General features: G+C 30.8%; 1 protein-coding gene across 1 annotated transcript; it reads right to left on the bottom strand.

The window, feature by feature from the left end:
• Positions 1-377: 377 nt before the first annotated feature.
• Positions 378-11,441, bottom strand: LOC145588533 (transcriptional regulator STERILE APETALA-like). The gene is made up of 2 exons (XM_081645176.1): positions 11,121-11,441; positions 378-1,584 (listed from the first exon to the last, which is right to left on the bottom strand). The coding sequence occupies exons 1-2, from the start codon at positions 11,439-11,441 to the stop codon at positions 391-393; spliced, it is 1,515 nt and encodes a 504-aa protein (XP_081501302.1). The 3' UTR covers positions 378-390.
• Positions 11,442-22,942: the final 11,501 nt, after the last annotated feature.

Raw genomic sequence — 22,942 nt, 5'->3', positions numbered from 1 at the left:
TTCTTACATTCATTATTACCTTTTCAAAATTCTCTTTTCAATATTCTCAAGGTGGCAAGCAAAATAAAAAAGAGGATTGGGTTGTACGAGCAAAAGGAGTTCCAAATTCCAACAAAATTGGGCCCAATGGACCCCTAGTGGACCATAAGAAGCTCATTAGAAAGAGAGCAGTACAGAAAACATGAAAAAAGAATGATTTGCACTTAAAAAGTTTTGAACCAGACACATAGTACATACTTTTCGTCTATCACAATCATCCCAATCTTACTGTCCTTGCTAACCTCTTTTTTGGGCTATACAACCAATTTTTAACAACCTAAAAACAATAGAATCATACTAACAATTAAGTCAGAGAAAATAGAGTCAGTGGTCATCACTTTAATTTTCAGTTCAAGCACCAAAATCCCACAGGTGAATGGTTGTGTCACTAGATGTAGCCACCACATGTCGGTCGTTGGCCGCGACTGCGGTCGCCTCCTCTACCCACTCTCTCAAGCTGTACAAGTACTCTCCATGATCAGCATCCCACACTCTTATTGTACCACCAATGCACATTACTACGTACATGCTATTCATGCACCCTAGCAATCCCATTAGTGATGATGCTTGTGCACCTCGGTGTGACACTGAGAATCGACACACCTCCTCAAGTGTACGCAGTTGTCGTACACTTGCCACCCCACGAGTGTCTACCATGACAAACGCGTTGTCGTTGGAATCAGCCGACCCTACGATAATCCCTCGTCGAGATGGCTCCTGCCCCATCACCATCACTGCCTCCTCTAGGTTTAGCACCAATGCTCTAAGACTAGTAACTCCTACTGCCACCCCTTGAGGTGCCACTCGAATCCGGCCCACGAACTCCCTAGGTCGAATCTCGGTTAGCATGTGCCACCCCATCACGGACTCCGGATCGGTTAGTGATCCGCCCCTGAAAAGAAGCTCCTCGGAGTCCGCATCCCAGACTCGAAACGCCCTACCGGGGACACCCGCGTAGAGCCCAACCCAAAACCGATCGCCACCCGTGAAGTCAACTAGGGCACCATCATTGACAACATCTCCCAAGTAAGCCCGACGGGCCGGGCCGGGCCCGCCTAGAGGGGAAGCTATATGGATATCGCCGTCAAGCGAGGCGAACACAACCCGATCAATAACAACAACTGGTTGTAATACAATGCCAGACACTGCACGGGAGAACAAGCCAAGGCGGTCACGTAGCAAAGGATGAACGGTACGTAGGTGAACCCGGGAGGGAAGGTGAAACAAACGGACCGACCCGTCCGAAAACCCTAGAGCCAAGTGATCATCAGCAAGGGCAATGCGGAGACACAAAAGAGGGAGCTGATCAGCATCACCACCACCGCCTTCATCACCACCCCCTTGCGCGGCAGCTAGGGGGTGATCAGAAAGGCGAAGGACAAAGTAATCGTAACGACTAACACGAAAATTACGAGACGTGCGATGGAGAGTGATAAACTGGTCACGCCAAGTAGGGTGAAGGAGGTTAGTTGAGTTCCAAACAATGCGTACGAGATTCTGCCATAGCAACTCGGACCGTGATACAGCTCTCCATGTCGTGCAAACCTATGAAATGTCACATTTTTAAAGTACTATATTATTTAGATAACATAACATAACATGAAAATGACAATGTATGTCGTATAATAAGGTATGGACAAAAAAATAATAGTGGTACAACAGTAAGTTCTAATTAAAGTAATAGTCCCACCATTTTTGTAATATGTTTTCAACAAGCCTGAATGATCAACTCCTCTCCTTTTCATGATGTATTGTTTTAATGTTTTATATGTGTCATGTTCATGGATAAAACAAAGAAAAAAAAAGATCTAAAAGACTAAAATTAAACATGTTAAGCCCTAACAAATAAGGTATGATTGGATGATTTTTTATAATTTATTTTCTAGCAATTTTCAAAATATAAAATTTGTTTGTTATTCAGCCTTCTAGTATGAAAGCAGGAATCCTTAACCTATGAAAGTATGAAGCATATTCAATGCAAATAATTTTGTCAATTTCTTGATATGCACCTAAGGGCTAAATCACAAAATAGCCTCTTAAAAGCATTTATAATAATAATAATAATAATAACAATTAAAATAAAAAATAAAAAAATCCCTAGCCTCTTCGCATAATATTTTGCTATTACACATTGAAATAGGTAACGCAATATAAATTATTTTTTTATGCAGTAGTACAATATATTTTTCATATTAAACTAGTGTGTGGCCTGGACGATGTCCCGGGTTGCTAGTTTGTTCTTGTTTGGTTTGCTAATCTAGTTTGATTGTTTAGATAGTAAGAGTTGTTAGTTTCGAGTTTAAGTCTTGCTATAAACATTTTTTAGTTGTCAAACTCAATCATTACATAATGGAAACAAATAGTATAATAAGCCATAGATTAACTTATCTAAGTTAACTATAATTTTGTTGGATAAAAAATACAATTAATAAATGGCTAAGGTGGTAAGACTTGTAACTTAAGACTTGTTCGTCTTGAGTTCAAATCTTGTTATAAGCATTTTTTACATGCAAACCTAATACATGTTGTGAGGGTGACATGCCATGTTTATAGTGACATGTGGCACATAAAACTAACATGTCAAACTTAAAAAAGTGACAGATCATTAATAATTTAATATGGGTATTTTTTTTTTTGGATCAAATTTAATATGGGTATTGTAATAGATCTTAAAGTATATATACATACATTATTTTTTTTTAATTTATTACGCCGTATCTTTTACTTACCGCACACTTTCAAGTCATACACTCAAGGAGTAATTAGAAAATGTAAACGAATGGTTTCTTATAAGCTAGAGTCAAACTTGCTTATTTTGTCGAGACACAACTTTAACCATCTATATTGTTAATGAGAGACTAGTAAAAATTATGAAAAAATTAATTTATAAATTAATTAATTTTTTTACCCTTTATATTGGTAAAAAAATTAAGCCAATGATGACATAAATAATGAAAAATCTCAACTCTAGCTTATAAGAAAAAACGGAGGGAGTAATAGTTTTCTATACTTCAAAACGTAGTTATGTAGAAACATGTGAGATTCATCTTGAATTTTAATTTCCACACTAGTAATTTTTTGTTTTTTCTTTTTGAAATACTTATCTTGAAATTAATTAGATTACAATAATGCATTCAAAATGTATAGATACCAAATGTGATAAATATTTAAATTCAAATAAAGTAGTGAAATTAGTGTATTAAATTAAAAAGTAAAAAGGTCAAAACATTACATCTACTTTCTCCATTACGTATTACTCGCAATAAAGAAGTCTCATTTGTGTGACATACAATATTCCTTTGTTACGAGTAATATATAACGGATGGAGTATCATGAACCGGATGCAGTATTAAATTATCTAAGTTTGGGGTATCTCTAGTTTATGAGTTTGAATATGGCATTTGGGCTTGGGAAACCCTGCCAGTCTTTAATAAGAAGAGCAAAAACGATCAGAGTCAAAGATAGGGAAAGATGAATTATCTTTTTCTAATGAAAAAAAAAAAAAAACAGCATTTAATTAAAAAGAGCAGTCAGGACTCAGGACCTAGAGAGACAAAACCTAACCAAGTAAGGGTAGCAGAAGAGGGTCAGGGGTCAGGGTAAGCCTGAGGCAGAGACTTTAAACATCGGGGTCATATAAATATTATGAAAAAGAAAGAGAAAATACAAAGGATACATTGATAAAGTACCCTACATTTTCAGAGTCTAGGTTTCATAGGCTCTTCAGAACCCTATTTTCACTAGGTTATTTTCATCAGGAGAAAATATTTATTTTCATGTGGAATAATGTGAGGTATATTTTCAACCTTTATTTATTTGTAAGACTGACTTGTCATCTACTGCCAATACAACTATCAGACTTTTTTTGTTTTTTCACACTCCAACTTTCTTTCACTACATCACCTTCTTTTGCTTGTTATTACCAGAGAAACATTGTAACTTGGCACCCATACAACAGTGCACACCTCAATACTCCCCCTAAAATTGAAGGGGTGAATGACTGATTGCTTATTTAATTGGAATGAATACCTCCTGTTGAGTTTAACTTTTACACTATTCACGTACAATCAAGTATATTGTTTTAGCCTTAATGTTTATTTATAGGTAGAATCAAGTATAATTATATTTATATCAATAATTGTTAGGATCGTCACGATAGAGAGAAATTGCTTAGATGATAAATAATTTTGTTCATTTTGATATTCTGGCATACTCCGTACTTTCTACATTTTCACTTGTTTATAATGCTGCAAACTATTACGTCTATTCTATTCGCCTACTTTTCACTTATTTCGAGTTTAATAAGTTTAGCTTAGAAAAAATAAGTTCTAATAAGTTTAACTTAGCAGGTTAAATAAGTTTTAATAAGAGTTATCTAATAAGGTCTAATAATAAGTTCTAATATATTCAACTAACTTAAGATATATTCAAATAAATTCAGATAAATGAAAATCGGGTGAATAAAACACACCCAATTTATCAATTTATAAATTTTTTTTTATATGGAGTAAATTGTAAATTCAACCTTTTTTTAAAAAAAAACCGTAAATTGAACTTGGATAACCATCAATTGAAAAAATGAATTGATGTTCTAATGTCCAATTTGTAAAAAAAATAATCATAACAAAAAAAAATGAATAAACAAATTGAACAAAAATAATACTGTACTAAGATAACTAAGAGTATGTTCTCTTTAGCTTATTTTCAATTCAGTTCCTAATTTTCTTCTCTTATAAAATGTTTAGTTCAATTCAACTCACTTTAATAAATGAGAACAGAACTTGAATATTTTGGGATATAAGTACGTTAAGTAAACAAGTAAAGTACTCCGTAAGGATTAATGACTGACATGTTGACAATCTTGAAACTAAAGAATGGATTTGTCGGTTCACTCTCGCTCATCTTCTATAGATTTTCTAAAATGATGATCTGAAATAGTACTGTACTCGTAGTGTTAATTAAAGCTGATTTCATTAACTAAATAAGTACAGTCTTACATTGTAAAAAAAAAGTACACATAATCTTCATGTTCTTTTCATTTTTTTTTTTTTTTTTGTTATATCAGTACTGAATATTCATTTTGATTTTACAAGTCTTGTATAACACAGGTTTATGTTAATTTTATTGTGAGGCATTTTTAAGTGTAATTTCTAATGAAACATGTTATAAAAGATAATATGATTAATTTAATACAGAATACATTATAAATGTTTTTTTTAGGATAAAATTTATAATTCGTATTAAAAATTGATAACTTTTGTAATATGTAAAAATCACTTTAAATACTTTTAAGATAACTTTAACCAATCCAATTAAGAGTTTGTGATTTTTTAAATTCATCTAGATGTACATGTACCTCATATACTCCCTCTATCACTACATAAGCCCCAATAGAGCAAAGAAAGAGGGACAAATGGAGTATTTATGGTCAAATAATAGACTATTTATAATTTTTCTTATAACAAAATTATGGAATTATAATATTAAAAAAATTGCACTTTAAAGTGTAAATTTTTTTTTTATCAAAACAATTGTTTTCTTGATCTATAATTCATTCTTTAAAAAAAAAAAAATTTGAAAATATCATCTTGATAATATAAATAAACAAAACCCATCGGTAATGTTTTTGTTACAAAAGGAAAATACGAGCCATTTTTATATAAATCGTAATTTGTCTTAGTCAAAAGTATCTTACTAATAATTGTAGCGCTCTAACTAGTGTTTAAAGTGATAATGAGTGTCAGGAGTACTTCTAAAGCAATGCTTAGGAGAATAAAGAGAAGATCTAGACAAGATTATGTGACAAATTTATAAAAATCATTTAGATGATTCATCAATTAGAGTATTTGCCGATAAATCTATAAAATATGCAATACATTGATTATAAATTCTTACATTGATTTACCTGATTTTCACACATCTGAACTTATTAAACTTATCATTCGGTTACTTATCTAATCCTAATTTATTATCGCTGAAATAAGTTTAAAAAAATAAGTGAACATAAAATCCATTATATTTTAATTTCATATTTAACTACGAGTAACAGAAATTATATCTCCATCAGCCTGAACAAAACACGACCTAATTATAGATAAGAAATATAATTGGCTGTCCAAAAGTATCACTGTTTTGGGTTTTGAAAGTCAGGCTTCCAGTTATGGATGAGATTTTATTTTCATTTTTAGAAAAGCTCTTCAACGGCTGTACTTGATGTGAACATTCACTCATTGCATATTACAACTAATGATTAGTTTCATGCTCTAAAATTTATGAAAAGATCTTTGTTCTACAATCATGTAACTTATCAAAACTAGTATTTTTATTTTTTTTTAACCAAAGTATAAAATTATTCTAACAAATAGGGAGTATAATTAGAATCTTTTCAGAATTTACTACTAGTAGATTAAGTTAAATGGGTAATAAATTTAACAAACTTTCTTTTAGGGTTTAATGGGTTTACTATTCCTTGTAATTTACTTTTAAACACGGTTGACTTCACCTTATTTTCGCTTAATTGAAAATATATTTGCTTAACTAAACATAAATTAATATTACTTAACTAAACTGAAATTATTTTTTACTGATTCTCTATTACTCATATATTTTTTTTATTTTTTTTTTACAGTTACTAATTTTACTAAACATAAATTATTTTTACAATTTTATTTTTTTTTCCTTGAAAACAATTTTATTTTTAAAAACTGAAGAAAACAAGGCCTTAATTTTTGTTCAGTTTAAATAATAGCCTTAATTAAAATAATTAATTTTACCACATACGGAGTAATAATTTAGGAAATGTAATTAAACACTCCATATTGACAAGGATTTTTCTCATGACCTAGAAGAATTAAATATGAGTAAGTAATTTACGCTCCAATTTTATTCAACATATTTCTTAACATGATATGAATCTTTCTAATTTTGTACTCAATTTGATCTAATCTATAGGGAAATTGTCAAATATAGAGAAACGACAAGACACATGTTTGGAGAATGGAGAGTGTGGTCCTTCCAAAGGAGTTGTAGAATAACAAACAAATATTGCGACGAATCTAGTGTGGGAAAAAAAGTTAACACAAACATAGGACTTGATACAATAATAACATGCTAGTACTAGCTTTGTTTATTTTTATTTTTATTTTTATCTTTAAAATTTCTCTTTCATTTCCAAGAAAGGATGGCCTAAGCCATGTCTCGTTAAAACCAACGAATCTACTACCTATCAAACATCAAAATCCTCCTAATATGTAAAGCTATGTTACTCCGTAATTCCGTATTATATAGATTTGCATATATTATATCCTAAATCACTCCATATTTTCAAAGGAAAATTATACAAAAAATTAAAAAAATAATGCTACGAAAGTATATACTCCGTATATACTTTGCATTAAAAAATTATTTGACATGAATAAATGACCATTGGTTGAAATCTAGAGGGTGGATAAGATTTGAATTTATGCTTAATGACACTAAAATTAAGATTATATTCTTTTCGAATTCAAATAAATGAAATGTTTTGACTTTTTGCACTATTTATTTAATTTACTACAATGTGACTAATGTTTGTAATTTATAATTTATATATAAAGAATAAATGCAGTTATGTGAATTTTTGTTAAAATCGTCTTGATAAATAGTTTATTAATATTCAATTATTATAATTATTACTTATTGATAATTAAAAATATTACTCAATTTGACATATAATACATGTCAAATTGACAATTTGACATACATGTATAAGAGAGTATCATTCAAAGTGTTGTATTGACAATTTAACATACATGTATAAGAGAAATATTTTATTTATTTAACGGTAATGATATATATAGCGATTAGGGCTATATATAGCATTTAATATACTTTTTAAAATGGAATTTAGTTGAAAATTTATGACAGAATTACGCGTAAACGGTGTAATTAATGTTACTTTATCCTTAATATTTCCTTTTTTAACTTTTTATTAATAGCCCTTAGATTATGTTTATCATTTTTCTTTATATACAAAGGGAGCATTAAAAGATCACCTCAGTCACCTAGAAATATTTTATTTAAAATTTAAATACAGAGGGAATATTACTACACGTATTATAAGTAATACCTAAAATAACCCCATACTTGAGACCTTACCGCCTTATCCACTGTGCCCTTTGACTGTCCCCATCACTTTTGGTATCCGACAAATTCTTGTTTTTTGATTTCATGTTTATTTAATACAGAGTAAATTAATTCTGGTTAAAATACAAGTTATACGCGTGCCTAGTGCTTGGATATTCTTGTTGTTTACAGAAGATGTTATCAGCTTTAAACCTTTTGTATTCGCTTTGAACTTTGGTTGTATCATCCAACTCTTTTCAATTCGAACAAGTGTTAAATCAATTAATACTGTAGTAATTTCGTTTTTATTAAAATACGAGTACATGTGAGATGAATCATAAAAGGAGGATGGAGAATTATTTATGTTACTCGGGTATCTTTTACCTCTCTCATGCAAGTTGTCTACACTCCAAAAATAAGATTATAAATTGAAAAATATTTGTACCCTAATTTAAGGTACAATGTGAGTTTTCTAATTTAAAGATTTTCGTGTTTTAATTTAGGTGTAACAGACTATTAATACTACCTTCATTTCATATAATTGTCAATTATTAGATATATTCTTTTCAAACTTTATATTAAATCGTTATAAATTAAATAATATGAAACGAAAATAGTAAATTACGGAGTAAATGAATTAAAGTTTATGGAATTTTACACATGCATATATTGTAGCTTTGTAGTTGTAGAGTTATAGGTTTATGATGTTCAGGTTGAACTTAGTCTTTAATATGGAGTTCTTAATACAGACAAGGAAAACCTACGAGAAGCTAGCTAGCTGCTTACCAAATACTCCCTATACGCTGAGTTTTAACTGATGGTTCGTTACATGTAGTGTCCCACACCTTCCTCAAATTCGGCCTATGCAACTAAGTTTTTCGGCCTATGCAATTCTTGAAATTATTGGAATTGGGAGTAGTTTGAACCCAAACAAGTCTAATAAAAAGACTACTATAGTGTTTATGTAACTAGTTTTTCGGCCCATACAATTATCATCGGATTTAAATTCCATAGTAGTTTAATCTGAAAAAACACTACAAAAAAAAAAAAAAAAAACAATTACGCCTTTTAATTATGCCAATTTTTTTTGTTATATCTTTATCAAGTACAGTACAAAAGTACATGTAATACTTGTACGATTAGTAATGTACTATACGATAATATAACTAACCAAATAAGGTTAGCTTTTAGTTTCTTTAGTATAAAGTTCAGTACATATAAATAGCAATCTCAGTAGTAGAGTAGTACAAAGTTATATGAAGAAAAAAAAAACTTTTAGTTCTTAAAATTTTTAAGTATAAAGTTCAGTATATATAACACAAAAAAAAAAAAAAAAAAAAAAAGTTCTGTATATATAAATAGCGATCTCAGTACGTATATTTATATGAAGAAAAAGAACCTAAGGTCAGACCCAAGCACTCTGACTAGCTGTTTTATTTTGGAATATTCAAAAGTCAATAAATATTTTATTAAATTAAATAACATTTGGAAAAAAAAAATAAAAATACAAATTTTTGTTGTGGCGCGGCAGGGGTTACTTGTAGGGTGTTACTTGTATTAAGGGGTTACTTGTAGGGTGTTACTGGTTTTGATCAGGATGTTACTTATATTCTGGGGTTACTCGTAGGGTGTTACTGATTTTAATCAGGGATTACTTGTAGAGTGTTATTTGTTTGGTATGGGGGTTCGGTCAAGGATTACTTGTAGAGGTTACTCAGAATACAAGCAACACCTATAAGTAACTCATACAAGTAACCCCAAAATACAACTAACATCTACAAGTAATCCCAAACAAAACTAGTAACACCTTACAAGTAACCCCTACCACACCGTGTGACCTGTCGCACTGAAAAACCTCTGAAATAAAAATGGACAGGGGTATTTTCTAGAAGAAATCGATGCAAAGAAAAGGAAATTTTTATAATTTTGAAAAAAAAAAAAATAATACTGTAATAAAAAGAAATCCAGAAAAAGAATGCTTCCATTTTCTGTGATCAGGGTTACAATTATATCATCTGCCTTTTTTCAACACCAAAAATAGAAATTTCCAAAAGGATGAAAATAACCACACTGATTTCCTCGATTACATACCACCAGATCCAACAACAGCTTATACAGGATCTAATTCTACAGGATGTTCTTGTACCCTTCCTCCCCAACTATTTACACACCTTAACTAATTTCTTTTTTCGACACGCACGCACATACATAAGATGAACGATCCGATTGAACCTAATCGACTAATAAATTCTTTTTTTATCCATCTACATAAAACAAATTACACTCTACAAATCAATCATAAAAGAGTATAATTAAGATCTAAAACTCCATAATAAGGTCTCATATAAAAATAAAAAAAATGATGTAATAATAAGTAGTAGAGTTATCTTGAAGTTTAGGCTATAGCCTATAGGTAGGTGTAAGATTTTTAATAAGAGTTATGTTATGTTGTGTGACACATTCTTCCATAATATATTAGTTCTGCTACTAAACTGTCTAATCACACTTGACATGAATAATTACGACAAGAGGTTCACTTTTTATTTTCTCGATTTTCTTCCTCATTTTGGACGTTTCCCTTTGACTTGACCCTTTCCTCCTATATTATTTTTTATTACGTACCCAAATTAATAATACTCAACTCGTAATTCTGTTACGAGTATAAAAGAAATGTTTAAATTATTTTAATAAATCTGTCCATTTGATTAATTACTTAGCTAAAATGTAGGAAGTGTGACATAAAATAATAAAAGTATTTTTTAACATCACAAATTAATACATTTAACTCGTAATTCTATTTAAATCGTTTAGATAAATTTGTCTGTTTAATATAGCTAAAATGTGGGTAGTATGACATAACATATGAATGTAAGGAATAAAGAAAATAATAACCTATATATATATATATATATATATATATATATATTGGTAATAAATAAAAACATGTTAAAAAGAAAAAGAAAAAGAAAAAAGCTGACCTGGAAAAGGATGGCAAGAGAAGGAGCAACAGCAAGGCGAGCATGAGAAGAAGAAACATCAAGAGCAAGTTGAATAGCAAGAGATTCAAGAAAAGGTTCAGGCCAAACACCGCCATTATTAATATGAGTTGAAGTTGATGCTTCCACAAGTGATTGCACAACTAGCTCTGGTGGTGGGGAAGTTGTTGGTGGTCTCCTTCGCCTTCGTCGTCTGCTTCCTCTTTCATTCCCATTACCATCACCATTATTATTCCCATTTCTTCGTCTTTGTCTTGATGATGATGACTCTCCTACATCAGATGGAGGTGCTGAAGAAGACATTCTTTTTTTTTTTTTTTTTTTTTAAAAAAAAAAAAAGAAAGAGCAAAAAGGAAAAGGGAGGGAGAGAGATGAGGGTGTATATATAGTGGGATAGTAGTAAATTGTAGAATGTACTTTATATTATTATAAATGAAGGATTTGTAAATCTGGTACATAAAAAGGACAGGGTGTTTTTTTTTTATTATTTGTTTTATATTTTATTTTGTTTGTGAACAAGAAAATTAAAAAGAGGGAAGGAAGAAGAGCATGTAAAAAGGTTCTTTTTTGGTTTGTTGTACAGAGAGACGACTGAGGGGAGAAGAGGATGTTGTGGTGGTGGTGTGGTTGTGTATTTACCAATGTTATCACGTGTTACTCGCCACGTTTCTTCTTCTTCTTTTTTTTTTTTTTTTTTTTTTTTTTTTTAACTACTGTGATACAAACATACAATTTAAAGAAAATAGAAATTCATAATTAAATTTGAGGCTTTGAGCTATTCCATACTTTTTTTTTTTGAGTTATTCCATACTTAAAAAGTTTATCGTTTGCGATTTCTTTCCAGCTCAATATTCCAACTAATTTATGGTTAAATGTACTTTTTAATTTGAGAGGCAGGAGATGTATAGTCGTGTACACATCCTTTGTTTCTAAGGGCATGCTTAGATTGGAGGTAATACATTAAAGGGGGTAGTAAAAGTCAAACTAAGTAAAATGAATGTGAAAACAGGGAAGAAGGAGATAGTGATGGTGTGATTGTAAGGCCCTGTTCTTTTGAGCTTCTGGGCAGAGCAGAGCAGATTTCAGCAGAGCAGAGCAGAGCAGATTTCAGCAGAGCAGAGCAGAGCAAAGCAGAGCCGAGCAGAGCAGAGCAAATTTCATTAATATTAATATTATTATTATTACTAATATTATTATAATTACTAATATTATTATTATTATTATTATTATTATTACTATTATTATTATTATTTTTACTATTATTATTATTATTATTATTATTATTACTATTATTATTATTATTATTATTACTACAATTATTATTATTACTACTGCTACTACTACTACTACTACTACTACTATTATAATCATTAAATTTTATTATTATATATTAATTATAATTAATAATATTTATATTATTAAATATTAATTATATTATTATTATTAATATTATTATTATCAAATATTAATTATGTTATTATTAATATTATTATTATTAAATATTAATTATATTATTATTAATATTATTATTATTAAATATTAATTATTATTATTACTAAATATTAATATTTAATAATATTATTATTATTAAATATTATATATTATTATTATTAAATATTAATTATATATTATTATTAAATATTAATTATATATTATTATTATTATTAAATATTAATTATATATTATTATTATTAAATATTTATTATTATTATTAAATATTATTTATATATTATTATTATTAAATATTAATTATATATTATTATTATTAAATATTTATTATTATTATTAAATATTAATTATATATTATTATTATTAAATATTTATTATTATTATTATTAAATATTATTTATATATTATTATTATTAAATATACATTATTATTATAATAATTCAATATTAAGTATTAATTTTAAGCAGAGCAGAGCAGGGCAGAGCAGAGCAGATTGAAGCAGAGCAGAGCAGATTTCAGCAGAGCAGAGCAAAGCAGAGCAGATTTCAGCAGAGCAAAGCAGAGCAGAGCAGCTCTAAAGAACGGGGCCTAAGAAAATTATGTAGTGATGGTATGGTGTGAGGTGAAGAAAGAGGAATCAATACCCTCATTTTAGGGGTAATAGTTACACTAGGGGGAGAGTGGGTAACTATTACCCTCATTATGAGAGTAATAATTCCTCCATCTCTCTCTTTTCCTCATGGCACAACTAGTTTAATTCATTTGGAAGCACCATGTCTCCTACAACAACACCTCTAATTACTTTTGTTTTTTCAAGTTTGACTTTTATTACCCCCTTAATGTTTTACCCCCAATCCAAGCATGCCCTAATAGTGAAAAGTTACGGGAAAGAAATACAGAGAAGAATGAGATTGGGAAATGTTTTTATTGGAGATTAAATGGTGATTGTTATGTTTGTTCATACGAAGTATTATTTATCACTTCAATGCGAGATTTACTTTTTTTTAAGAGTACTATAAGAGTGGGAGTGAAAATCAATCTCTAAATCTTCTTGAACCGAGAGGAAAACTCTAACCACTTGAGTTATCTCTCACTCTCTAGATATCATCGTACATTTAATTATTTAATAATATGGACACCATCTTACATCAATTTTTAAATTAATTGGATGCTTAATATATAGATTTAATTTTAAAAAAGAAAAAAAAAAAAACCTTAATTAACCCCCAATCTTTTTTCTTTCTTTTTTTTTTATTTTATTTTTTTATGGAAATCCCCAATCTTTCTTCTTTGCTTGCATGTTTATCATCACTTATTTTAAATAAATACTTGTATTAAAAGTAACATAAAAATATAATTTTAATTAGGTGAAAAGTAAAATGTTACTAGGTCTTCTTTCAAAGAAAAGAAAAAAATAAAATTGTTGCTAGATCAGTCAAAGTGCCTATTTTTATAAGGCTGACCATACACAAGCCTTGTTAATATTTTTATAATCTTATCAATTTCCTTTTTTTTTTTTTTATAAATTACAAAAAAAAAAAAAAAAAAAACTCTTGAAATTAGGTGAAAAGAATAGTGTCCATAGAAAGGTTTATATAATGCCTTAATTTTTTTTGAAAAAGCTCTAAAGTTTCAGCACGTCGGATAATCAAAAGCAATGAAGTCCTCAAGGACTCAGGTTAGTATTTCTCCTTACCTTAACTTATTTTTTCAGTATGTTAATTAAGTATTGCTGTTTATTTTTTTTTTTAGTAATTTCTGTATCTTGGCAACTGATTTCTTCCTTATCGGTTAGTTTCCAGTTCTTCAATTCTTTTTTAATATTGTCTACAAAATTTATCTGAATTTACTTTTGATCATTATACCATTTTCTGGAATTTATTTGGAATCCTAAATGAGTTTTAAGGGTTTAGGGTTAATCTGCTGGTAGTAATCTTGCTTATAATTTCGAATTTGGTAGAGTTTTGCTGATAGTAATTATGTTTTGTGTTAATTTAAATAAATGTTTATATTCTCTATTACGGATTAAATGGGGGCTTTAATTGTGTTATAATTACTGCTTAATATGGTGTTTTCAAAAGAAAAAAAAAAATTGCTGCTTAATATGTTGCTGCCAAGAGTTTCGAACGGCTGTTACCTACGTGAAAAGATATAGTCATTTGTGATCCTGTTAGATTCGTTTAATATTTATATTCAAAATGTTTACAAAATGCCCAATTAGGAACGTTAATGGCCAAACATGTTTATTGGATACCGCAAAAAAAAAAAAAAAAAAAAGCAAATGGTGCAAACAAATAGGGACGGAGGGAGTAATTCCTACTCTCCTGCGACTAGTGGAAAAAAAATTTGTGGGAATCATTGTTGCATTTTTGCCTAATTAACAAAGTATATGGAGTAGCAAATTGCAAATCCATACCCAATCTGTCATCTCATACTACTTTTATAGGTAACTATGGCATCAACATTGTTGTAAGTGATGCAGATCTTTGTTCGTCGTTGGAAGAGTACAACAGTTATTCATGTATCGCTTGACCTTGTACAAGTTTCAAGGCAGCTCTCAAGCCTTAACTATATCATGAATTACTTCAGTCAAAATGTAGTTGTATAGTGTGATTGAAGAAAGTTGATTAAATGAATATGCATTCACTAATCAAAGAGGCGACAGAATTCATGCTTTTTAAATTAGTACCTAAAACATCACATATATGGAAATGGATCTATGATAAATTGTACTTGCAGGCTATCATTCGTTATTCACATCAATACCAATTCAACCACTACATTAGCTTGTTTTTATGTAGTTTTTGAATGCTGCAGGTACATAATATGAGTTTTCGGTTTCAAATTTGACTTGATGAAAGAAATTGGTTAGGGTTTACTCCCGTTGCAAGATGTTAACGTCAAAAGAAGGCATTGCTACAAGAATGTACACTTCAGATGCAGCAGCTATAGATTCATATGATGCTTGATCTCAAGATATACTTCGTATGTGAACTTATATGATACATGCCCTGTTGTTGAATTTGACGGAGTCTTGATGATAGGCGGTTTAGGGCTTCTCCTGAATTGGTTAAGAACGCTCTGAGGTATTTGAATGTGCGGGTTATTATCTTATCATGTCTGTCCAAGGGGAGGCTAGCTACGTGATTACATTAATAGTGTTGTAGACTTGTCACTTATCACAGAATGATCAAGTCTCTTGCCAATATAAGGCACTTCAAGATTATGTGGGGGTCATGTGAGCAATTAGAAGGAAAAGGGAATGATAAAGGTTGGGATGTATTGCATAATTGTTGAGACTGAATGCTAGGATGCAGAAAGTGGATGGGAACTCTGCACATTTCCCCTCATGGAAACATATTATTTCTCCGAATTTAGCTGCATATAATGGGTCTTTAAGGTCTTTAAGCAAGTCCAAGATTGCGAGGAAGGCTCAAAGGATCTTTGGTAGTGTGAAAGAACATATTTATCTTGACTACAGAAACTTGAAGCATGTTGCTTGAGGGTTGGGGAAGGGAACTGAATCTTCCCAAGGCAAGGGAGACTTCTTAGTTATAAAGTGGCTTACAGTATAATGGTTGACGTACTTTGTAAAGCAGAGAGCTTCAATGAAGCTGTTGGATATCTGAGGAGCATGAACGCTATGGTTGTAAAGCGACATTATTTTAGTTGATGCCTTTGGTATAGGAGAACTGATTTGAAGACACTGTAAATTCATTCATGGACATGGCAAAAAAAAAAAAAATGGTGTAGATTTATTGGTATTTAGCGCTCTATTAGTGCTTTATGTAATGTAAATCAGCTCAAAAATGTATTTCGAGTTGAAAAAGAAATGAATGGTAAAAGGGCTATACCTAATGTCAGGACTTGCAATATGACATTGAATGGTTTGATCCAGCAAGGTCTTAAGGATGATTACAGACTTATAGTGTCAGCCTAATGTAGACACGTATACAATGGTGATAAATTAAAGATGTTATTTGAGAGAGTGAATTGGAGATGGCTGTACAGGGAAAGGTTTTTTTTCACGAATGCATACCTATTCAGTTTTTTATTATGGATTGTGTGAGAAGCGAAGTTAATGATGCTGTGCGATTATGGAAGAGGTGATTGGAAAGCAGGTTCAGTTGTTTGCAAGTTGAAGCAATTGCTTAGATAGTTGTAGGAATTTTCTAACGGTGTTAAAAAAGAATTGTCCTGCATTAAAGAAGTAGAGGGAAGGTGACTAATTTATAAGATTAGTGAGCTACTCCTGATTCTATATGGTTTGGGTTGGAGCTTTACATGCCTTGTATGTGGGTTACCTTTTTTCTGTAGTGGGCCCTAACCCAGGGCCCAATAGATAATGAGGGCAAGGTGTCCTAGAACTACTTCAAGAGAAGATGAATCTTTTACAAGCTTTGTCCACCTTTGATACTTAAGGCAAGTTATTTTGATCTTTGTTTATTTATCTACTAGTATGTATTTTTGTGGATATTTTTAGTAGCATTTGAAAGAGTTTGCTCTCTAACTATTACCTCTGTTTCACATTATATTTACTAAAAACGACTGCTACACATTATAGGCATCAAATGCTTGCTTTCCTTTTTAAGTTGTTATTTTTTTCTATCTCTCTTCTTAACACATGCAACATTATCACACCATCGAACACTCACAAATACTATTTTCTTAGAAGTCCGTGCAAAGACTGCAAACTCATTTGTTGCACATAATATGAAATAGAGTTACAGTAGAATTTGGATGAAGGATCTTGTTTCTAAAAAGACCATTACCTATTACTTCCTTTAAATGAAAAGAAGAATTAGCTATTTTAAACTCCTGATAGTCCTGAATAACAGTTTAAGTTCTTCTAGCTTAATTGAAACTCCCAAGAAACTCTCTCAAACAATAAACATAATGGAAGTAGTTCTGAAGTACTCCACACAAACAATCACGTAGTAGTTTTATTCCCAGGAAGTGTAATTCGAAATGGTAAACAACCAAAACTATATTGTTAGCATATACATCACTGCTAAATACAGTGTGTTCATTACAATCAGTCCAAGAAATACTCAATATTATGCCAATTCTTTCATTAGTTTAAGCGTTAGCTTTAACATATGAATTGAAAGTCTTTAATTGTCTGCACTCAACTCATACTGGACTTGTTTATACTTTATATAGCATCTTTCCTTTATATTGGTAAGATTGGAGAGTAAAAAGTAATGAAAATTTTCTACTTTAGTCAGTCCATCTATGTAATTGGCATTTCACAAAATCAGGATACCAAAATAATTGTGTGTTTTCTTTGATAAAGCTGGAAAATTAGCTCTCTCTATCAAGCTATCCTTACTGCTTAAGTTGAATGGCTAATTGATTGGTTTGTGCTAGCTGTATAGAGGGCTCTTTTTCCAGCGTTCTACTTTCTGAGTAAATGTGCACACTCTAGCCCTATTTTCAAGCTCAAGATAACTAACTGTATTATAATTTGTAAATATCATTGAAAATTAGCTGTTTACAAATTTTCTCATATATCTTTTATGGTTAGCATTAACAAAATTACTGGGATTTCCTAGATATCTATTGTAGCCTTGTAGGTAATTTTCTTTGCTTCTTAACCGTAAGAGTCCATGTTCTTCTGAAATTAGTACCTCCAGGTGTAAACACGAATTTAGTTTAATGGTTAGGAGATTATTAGGAGATTCAAGGGGTGAAAAAAATGTTGTAGCGGTTGGCCTTTATGTTGGTGTGGTGAATATTTTAGTCAAGTGTAGGATCTCTGGAAGAGGTTTTGGGACAAAGTTAGAGCTTATTTTTTTGTCCCATTTTTGGTTTTATGTACTCAATCTGCATTTGTGGCTTGCCTTGGGTGATGCACAGTGTGACCGGCTTGTGCCTTCATTTTTTTGGGTAATAAGAGAACTCATTTCACTCAGTGCACAATTGGAAGTATGGATGACTCTGTGATAATAGACAAATACTTATCTTATCGTTGATTCAATTGCATTTTGCGTGCCTATCAAACAGGCTTGAATCCAATTGCATATTAAAACTATGGATGCTTCTAGTTAAGGTGAAGACATGGACTCCAAATTCTATGTTAAATTACTTCATGAATTTCTTACCTGACTGGTTGTCCATTCAGTGATCACAACAAAGCTTACCTGACAGTCGTTTTTTAGCATCTGGGCTAAGGCGGTTTCGGATAAGGTAATTCCTGTACTCCGTATCATTTTGAATGCATTTCTTGTTAATGCATTATACTTTTCATTCTCGTTGAATTTATTAGTCTTGTTTTGTTCAAGATTTTACTTGGTTAATTGTATTTCATTCTGTCTTTCTTGATCTTAGCTAGTACAGTTGCAAGAATTGTAACTTAATGATGCTTGCTCGATATTTTGTTTCTTATACATGCAAGCTAACTAGCCTTCAAAGTTACCAGCAAAGCACTAATACAACTATACAAGCAGAGTTTTTGAGATACAACCCTCGGTTACTCAGGAAATCTGATTACATGATTTGGATGAATTACACAAAAAAGGACCAATTTTATTTTTTTCCTCAAACCCATCTGTGAAGTAGTTTGGAATTGATCCTAGTCATATCACACAGCTGAGCAAATTTCTTTACTAAAGCATTGCCTGTAATGCTCCTTCCTGAAGAGTCTTCGAGTTTTGACCCAAAAAGCATAAACATTATGAACAGCCATACTGACTTTTATATGGTTGTTTACTTGTCTTGGAGCAGATTTGCAGCTCCCTTATTTCTACCATTCATTCCAATTTCTTAGACCAAGTCACAGCCCTATTTCTCCCACCCAGTTCATCGTTATGGAAATCGTCTTCCTTAGTCTCAAAGATGAATGTGTGATGATTCCATGAACGGATTAGGAGCTGAAGCCTGTTGTTTCAACTAGGAAATTAAATCAGTTTTGTTTCTCACCTTAAATTAGATCACAACTTTAGAAATTGAATTTAACAACCATGTATGAGCCTTGTGATTTGAAGACTTGATAGGACTTTCATATGTCTTCTAGTGTTCTTATGATTTCATTTTGTTGAGGGCTTACTCTTGTGCTACTCATCTTGACCTTAAGTTTTTTTTTTTTACTTGCCTTAATATTGTCTGTAAGTATCACTATTGCCTGAAATTCATGTGTGAGAACTCCTCTCTGAAGGCGGAGCACCATCGCTGGTTCTGGCTGTCTAGCTGTTGAAAAATAAAAAATATTCTGTTAGGACTTAGGAGTAGGCAATCGCCTCTGTTTGTCACTTCAGGCAAATCACAACGTTTTCATTCAGAACGCTTTGGCATGCCTGCTGTGAATTGATTATACAGTTGTTTTGGACATTGAGAATATTGTGATTTAGCATGTTAATTACAGCTCAAACTGCAACAGAACTGTCAATTGGGTTTGATTCTCAAGTAAAATTGCTCTCTGGTGTAAGACCCCCTTGCATTATGCAATCGGATACAGTTTGAGAGTACCTGTGAGGTTGTGACTATATTAAGCGCGAAATAAAACCAACGCAGATAATCTCAAATTTATAGCTGCCGTAGGTGACCCTGAGTTTACTATGGACTGACTTTATTTTATCACTCTTTGAATATCACAAGCCTTTGGTAAATTATCTCTTATGTACAGCTTTTTGGAGGATTATTTGAGCGTCTACATGATGTTGAATGTCAATACAAAGAAGAGCTAAATATGTGTGATCATGAGTTAATGATAATTCGTCGGTTGAATATGTGAATTGGCAAATGTGGATGAATAGTATGACCACTCTTCACCCCAGGCCACTTGAATTACATCTTGATTGTAAAGAAATATAAAGGCTGTTCATGGCACTTAACCTCATCAGAATCTTATCAAAGTTAAAGTACATTTTATGAAATTAACCTTGGAAATGTAGTTTTAACATCAGGACAAAATTGGTCTTACCTTAATTCATTCTGCAGCCCTGAAGAACTGAAATATACCTTACCATCTTATCCTGTGCATCCTTTTTTTTTTTTTTTTCTCCCCATCCTTTTTTATCATGATAAGTAAGAAAAAGTGCCTTTTGGCATCCTTTTTTTCCTTTAGATTCCAAATTTCACCCTTTCGAAAAAAAAAAAAAGACTTTGTAAATTCTTTGTCCATTTCCTAGTTATTTGGGCTCAAAATCATTTGCTCATCTTCAATAATGTCTGATTGAACATATACTTGGGCCTTTTTAAAACTCTTTTGTTGTTGTGTGTAAGGTTAGACTAAAAAGATAACCTCGGATAAGAGCTTAGGATTGGGAATAGAGATATGAAAGTTTAAATTTTTCGAGTTAGTTACGTGTGTAGTATACGAATATATGAGTTGGGATTAAGATTGAGAATAGACATAGGTTTACCAGAAAATTGAGATTGGAAACAATGTAATTTTGTAATGTATTTATGAATATAGGATATAGAGAGAGTGTTAAAAGTTTAAACCACATTAATGATTGCTAAATTGAAGCATAATTATCAAATATTACCCGAATATCAAACAATCTTTCTTTCCGAAGAAAATAGATGAATATCAATCAACCTTAAAAGTTTCTTAATAACCGCAAAATCAACCCAAAAGGGGTCGAAGTTTTGGGAAAGGAGGGAGTAGAATAATAATTTACTCTATGGCTACAAATGAGAAAAGATGCGGGTTATTCTACATATTTTGATGTGCGTATTAGTGTTTGTTACTTCAATTGATTGAAATAAATGCAATATTTGGTTGTTGTGGTTCACTCATATATTGCAGTATTTTAACTAATAATATCTTCATATATCTTGTTGTTGTAACAATATTAAAATATTAATGTTTTGAAAGTACATAATCAGATGAATATAACAATATACACAAATATATTACTCCGTATTATACACAAATATTACGAAAGTACTTTTTTTAGGGCATGTTCACATTTACTGAACTGAGCTGAACAGAACTGAGTTGAACTGATTGGAGCGGAGCTGAACTGAACTAAATAGAGCTGAAATGAATATTTTATGAGAATGAAATTAGGAGCTGAATTGAACTGATTGGAGCTGAACTGAACTGAATTAAATAGAGCTGAAATGAATATTTTATGAGAGAAAGAAATTAGGAGCTGAATTAAACTGATTGGAGCTGAATTGAACTGAATTAAATTAAACTGAACAAGCCCTTACAATATTATGTGAATTCATGATCAAAGTTGGCGTTTTGTAGGGATTTTGCATGTATTTAGCAACAAAAGAAATATTGATTGGTAAATTAAGTCTTGGATAAATTATTTATTTATCTATTATATGGATCAATAATTTATGTGCAAGTGTGCAACTAATGATGAATCAAAGTATGTGATGAATTGCTTTATTGGACAAGAGTAGTACAAGAAAATAACACATGGAAGTTTCAGATAAACTGATACCAAGCATTGTCCATGTTCTATACTTCAATTGTCCTACACCATGTTACATGCAATCATATACTTACGAGTTACGATTACGACTATACTTTTGGGCGTTTATGATTTTAACTTTCAGTATTTAATACCAGTACTCAATTCCAATCCAATTGTACTTCAGATTACATAAGTTGATTTTGACATGACCTAAAAAGTGATTGAAGTGACAATGTTATAGTAATTGAGATAATGTTTGATCTACACAATAAGGAGAATTGTAGAAATTCACATTAATTTGGAATTTGTGGGAATTAAATTATTTACTTTAAATTCATGCGCCAAGTATTGGTATATACTTGTGCTGTATGAGCCAATACATATTACATAATACTATGACAATTTTGTAAATAACATGAATTTTTATTTTTTATTTTTTTTATTTTTTTTTTTTAATTTTTTTGGTTTTATGAAAATGGTACATTTCAATGATACTAATGGTACACAAGATATACCATTGAGACTTCAATGGTTCTACATACTTCAATGGTTCTACATATGTTTCTAATGGTACACAGAATTTACCACTAAAATTTGTAATTTCGCATACAATGACCAAATTAAATACCATGTGATGTACGATCAGGTATGTGCTCTGATTGACTTAAATTCATGGGATTTTTATGAAGTTTGGTATGTAATGTGGGAAGTAACTTTTCATAAGAAATACTACTGTATTTACTTAGGGAAAATTAGGTAATTAAATTCTTACATTTTATAAGATAAGAAGTACTTTTCTCATTCCACCATGTTATTTGTCAACTAAACATCAGTTTTAATTACAATTCCTAAGATTTTTCATTCTCTATATTTTCTTATGCCAATCAAACATCTCATGTATTACTTGGACCATATTGCTTTGTTGGACTTATTTTAAACCAAGTTAGTTATAATAACTTTTGGCAAAATAAATTTGAA

Source organism: Chenopodium album, chromosome 17 (genome assembly GCF_948465745.1).
Source record: "Chenopodium album chromosome 17, dcCheAlbu1.1, whole genome shotgun sequence".
Lineage (NCBI taxonomy): Eukaryota > Viridiplantae > Streptophyta > Magnoliopsida > Caryophyllales > Amaranthaceae > Chenopodium > Chenopodium album.
Note: the sequence above shows the minus strand (reverse complement) of the source record. Positions and strands in the feature narration are given on the sequence as shown.

Coding starts and splice junctions, on each gene's coding strand:
- LOC145588533 (XM_081645176.1), bottom strand. CDS start 11,441: ATGTCTTCTTCAGCACCTCCATCTGATGTAGGAGAGTCATCATCATCA. Junction 1,585..11,120: donor CTCTTGCCATCCTTTTCCAG/GTCAGCTTTTTT, acceptor GACATTTCATAG/GTTTGCACGACATGGAGAGC.